The sequence below is a fragment of the Clarias gariepinus genome, chromosome 8 (assembly GCF_024256425.1).
Source record: "Clarias gariepinus isolate MV-2021 ecotype Netherlands chromosome 8, CGAR_prim_01v2, whole genome shotgun sequence".
NCBI classification, from domain to species: Eukaryota; Metazoa; Chordata; class Actinopteri; order Siluriformes; family Clariidae; genus Clarias; species Clarias gariepinus.
This window is the reverse complement of record NC_071107.1, coordinates 35,830,052-35,834,790: the sequence shown is the minus strand read 5'-3', so window position 1 is coordinate 35,834,790 and position 4,739 is coordinate 35,830,052. Positions and strand designations below refer to the sequence as shown.

General features: G+C 38.0%; 1 protein-coding gene across 1 annotated transcript; it reads right to left on the bottom strand.

The window, feature by feature from the left end:
- Positions 1-256: 256 nt before the first annotated feature.
- On the bottom strand, positions 257-4,359 carry LOC128528909 (interferon alpha-inducible protein 27-like protein 2A). Its single transcript, XM_053502096.1, has 4 exons — positions 4,227-4,359; positions 3,227-3,277; positions 1,133-1,294; positions 257-541 (listed from the first exon to the last, which is right to left on the bottom strand). Exons 1-4 carry the CDS (start codon positions 4,231-4,233, stop codon positions 315-317), a joined length of 447 nt encoding a protein of 148 aa, XP_053358071.1. The 5' UTR covers positions 4,234-4,359; the 3' UTR covers positions 257-314.
- Between the last annotated feature and the right edge of the window lie 380 nt (positions 4,360-4,739).

Sequence of the window (4,739 nt, the reverse complement as noted above, 5' to 3'; positions counted from 1 at the left end):
CTGCCGTCGCGACTCTGTGGTCGCACAAAATCAATTTACTGCATATTGTACTCTGTATGATTGTGTATGTGACAAATAAAATTTGAATTTGATCATGTCATGAGAGGCTTCATTGAAACAATCAGAGACAAGCTTTTTATTATTCATTCTTACGAGATCATTTAATAGTAAATCTCCATTCATAATCCAAATTCAAAACACACAAGCCCTTCTTTTACTTGCCTGAGAAATTTGGACTAATTCAAAAGCACAAACGTTAAGTAACCAGGTTGCATTTCTTTATTTTAAGTACACTTCTGAAAAAATTTAATATTTCAACTTCTGCGGGTCATTGAAAGGCCTGGAGGAGGTCCACCGTCGTCGTCATCATCATCATCTTCTGATGAATTTCCAGCTTCATTGTCTGACTGTTTACGGCTCTTGGGTGGATCAGTCGGTTGATTTCTTCCTCTACGGCCAGAAAACCACCCCAGCACTCCGCCTATCACTCCGCCTGTAGACGCCACGCCTGCTGTTGTGGCAGCCGAGACGCCAGCAGCTCCTAGTGCGACAGGGAGTTCGGAAATCACAAATAGTCTATTTATTGTAGAAAAACTTTTTGCTCTACTTTGTACAATGTGATTATTAGTGAAGCTCATCTACAACACTGACATCCTTTATAACATGTGCTGCCATGAGCTCATTATTCAACTTTTTACCATATGGCTTTCTTTGGGTGTTTCTCTGCAAACAAGTATAGCACTAATGTAAAAAGTGTGAGGGATTTATAAACAGTCATTGCAAACATCTGTGTACACAATTTTATTTTGCATGCTGGTGTTTCATATGCACAAATTTAGCACTTGTTTTAGTGACAAAGAAACAAAATATCCAAGTTTCTAAATCTAAAATATCAGGCTGATTGGTCAAATGGTTGGTTTATTGTTCAATTGCTTGGCCTCATTGGTTCCATCTGGTTGGTTAATTAGATCGACTAGTTAATCTGGTTGGTGTTTTGTTGCATGGTTGCTGTCTGGTTTTAGTAATGGTTTATTTTTGGTTGCTTGCTTCAACTAACTTCGACTTAAGTTGTTTGCTTGTGTTGGTGGTTGGGTATTTATTTTATTAAATGCTCACATGATAGTCAACTCACCTACTGACTGAAGAACAGCCACTAGGCTGCCTGCTGCCACTCCTCCTCCGTTTGCTATAGCAGCTGATGACATCATACCCGCAGCTATGGAACCAGCTTGGATGCCAGCAGCAGTGAAGCCCAACACCCCAAGTGCAGCAGGGGCCAATAGGACTGTACCCACTACAGAAACAAACCCAAACAAATTACAATATGTTTAATTCTTTTCTCTGGGAAATAAAACATGCAGATCCAGTTGGGGCCATAAGTATTTATAAGTAAGTAATTTTTTCTGATTTTGCCTCTGTGCACAATCACTGTGGGCTTGAACGAAAGCAACAAAGATGTGTAGAATGTGTTTCAACTTTAATTCAAGAGGTTTAACAAATGTTGCATTAACCGTTTAGCCACTACAGACATTTCTTTCCAAAATGTATATATTTTTTTAGAAAATTAAGTACAGTATATTAAAGCTGGTCTCGATTACAAAATGTCTGCATTGTTACATGTAGCTATGCATGTAAACTCAAAGTTGATTGCTTAATTTCAAATCCATTGTGGTACAAAGGAATAACATTAAAAGAATTAAACAAAAACATTGTGTCCTTGTCCAAATATACTCAGCAAAAAAAAGAAACGTCCTCTGACTTTCAATTGTTTTTACTTTCAGTAAACTTAATGTGTAAATATTTGTATGAACACTAAAAGAGTCAACACCATAAGACAAACTAAAAATGTTTCCCAATGTGTCCCTGAATGAAGGGAGGCTCAAAATCAAAAGTACCAGTCAGTATCTGGTGTGGCCACCAGCTGCTTGAAGTACTGCAGTGCATCTCCTCCTCATGGACTGCCTATTGCGGACAGTCTGAGCACTGATGGAGGGATTGTGTGTTCCTGGTGTGACTCGGCCAGTTGTTGTCGCCATCCTGCACCTGTCACGCAGGTGTGATATTCGGATGTACCCATTCTGTGCAGGTGTTGTTACACGTGGTCTTCCACTGCGAGGATGATCAGCGTCTCACGGTGCAGACATGGCAATTTATCACCCTGGCCACATTAGCAGTCCTCATGCCTCCCTGCAGCATGCCTAATGCACATTCACGCAGATGAGCAGGGACCCTGGGCATCTTTCTTTGGGTGTTTTTCACAGTCGGTAGACAAGTCTCTTTAGTGTCCTGCGTTTTTAGAACTGTGACCTTAAATGCCTACTTTCTGTTAAGGTCTTAACGACCATTCCACAGGTGCATGTTAATTAATTGATTACGGTTAATTTAACCTGCATGAAAAACATTGTTTAAACCCTTTACAATGAAGATCTGTTAAGTTATTTGGATTTTTACAACATTATTGTTGAAATACACAGTCCTGAAAAAGGGACGTTTCTTTTTTTGCTGAGTATATGCATGTACCCGACTCTATATGTAAGTCTATATGCAAATGTCCTCTATTACTCAGGAAGCAGCATTATTGTATGTGGAAACATATCAAAATACTGCAACACTGTTTTTAAATAACTCTTGTAAAATAATTTTTCTGCCGTTGTTGACTGGTTTAGTTACATTTACAGAGGAGTGATTATTGGCTTAAGATTTTTGCCCTGACTAATCTGAAGCAGAGTGGGGTGGATGCCTTTACTTTGCCAAACTGGGGGAAAAAATTAAATAATTGTTTGCTGCCATCTGCCTGCCAGTCCATGGTGACACCAAAATGACATCTTGCAGAAAATTAATTTAAGATAAGACAAGATGAAACAAACTAACACCACCAATGTCATTGTTTATAAATTTTTTTTTGCTGGATTAGAATTTAAATATATTAAGGGATAAATTAAAAAAAGTAAGTCTTCAATTATTTTCTTCCAACTTATCACTGTTTATAGCTACAAAATATATACATTTAAATAAACAGATTTTTAGTTTCAGCTAAGGTCCGAGTTGTACACAGAGGGTGTTCATTAAAATGGTAATTATTTGGCTGATTCATTGAAATTGAAATTCATGTTTTTTCCAAAAATTGTGGACTAAACCCTGATGGGCTGTTAGACTACCACAATTCACCATACACATATCCAGCTTTGGCACATCAACTGCTATGAAAATAGCTTTCAGTACTGACCGGTTCCAGCAACAGCCCCTATTGTGATCCCAATCGCAGTTTTGACCTCCTCTGGGGGAAAAAAAAAAATGAATAGTAAAAAGTTAATTATAGTATGATATAAGAATGTATAGTAGGTATTGTCAATGTCAAGAGGGTATCCTTTGAGCCAACATTTTACTCTTTATAGCCTATAGTTTATATACACTGATGATATCGAGTAGATTCCACTTCTGCCACCAAAACAGTGATTCACAGTCATGTGTCCTGACTCCTTTCTACTGGAACCAGCATTGACACTTTGCTTGATTTGATCTACACTAGTGCTTCATTTGGATCAGACTACACGAGCCAGCTTTCACTCCCCATGTGCATCAGTGAGCCTTGGCCACTCATGACCCTGTTGTCACCAGTTCACCGGTTTTCCTACCTTGGATCACTTTTTGTATGTCCTGACCACTGCAGACTGGAAACATCCAACACAAGCTGTAGTTTTGGAGTTGCTCTGACCCAGTCCTCTAGCCTTTTGTGGTCAGGACAAACCAAAAGTTATCCAATGAAGGAAAACTGATGAACTGGCGACAGGGTTATGGGTGTCCAACACTCACGGATGTAGATGGGGAGTGAAGTCCGATCCAATAGAAACACTTCTGTAGCTCAAATTGGGGGAAAAAAGAAGTTATTGCTGGTCTGATAGAAAGGTATCAGAACACACAGCACTCAATATTAGGCAGGTGGTCATAATGTTATGGCTGACCAGTGTATAATCTTTATCAAGTACATCTACAATACAGTCTACTGTATATGGTGAATAATAAGGTTTAATTCCCATGTTGGATTTCTCATGAATATGGCAGTTGTTTTTTTTAACATTCACATTTTTAATAAAACAATTGTTTTTAATTATATCTTCCAAAAAAAAAATCTATTAAACATTTTACAAAAAAAAATACTACTAGTATGATTTTCACAAAAAAAAAAAAAACTGTCTAAAAATCTAAAGACTAAAGCATTCACTTACTTTTCATGCTGAAATGTTCAACACCACTTCCGTTGGATTAATGACGAACTTTCAAGGTAAAAACAGGTCTTTATAGCTTTCGTTTTCCTTACGTCATCAGATGGCAAATTATCCCGCCTCCTGCGCTCTGATTGGCTAACACAGCACAAGGACACACTGATTGGACAGTTACGAAGTCATTCACCGACACCGCCGACTCGACAACATTTCGGGAGAAATAACCCCCTAAAAGTGTACACTTTTATAAAAATATTAAATTTATATGTAACGCTATATAAAGCATATATATAAGGCAGACAAACTTCTACTTGAGTTTTCTATGGAATTGCGTTATCATGTCTCCACAGACTTCATAACAGGAAGTTACAATCTTTTGCTATATATGGAGATTTATGGGCGTTTTTTTAATGCAAATTAGTGTCGTTAAAGAAATTTAAAAAAACGGTGTTAATTAACGTTCATTCGAATACCGCCGCGCGCGCTCTCTCTCTTTGCCGAGATGAGCCGTTTCTC

What these genes read in the sequence shown, in the direction of transcription:
- LOC128528909 (XM_053502096.1), bottom strand. An exon ending in AGGGGCTGTTGCTGGAACCG is followed by an intron (nt 1,295 to 3,226) that starts GTCAGTACTGAA and finishes TTGTTTCTGTAG; the next exon opens with TGGGTACAGTCCTATTGGCC. An exon ending in GGCTGTTCTTCAGTCAGTAG is followed by an intron (nt 542 to 1,132) that starts GTGAGTTGACTA and finishes CTGTCGCACTAG; the next exon opens with GAGCTGCTGGCGTCTCGGCT.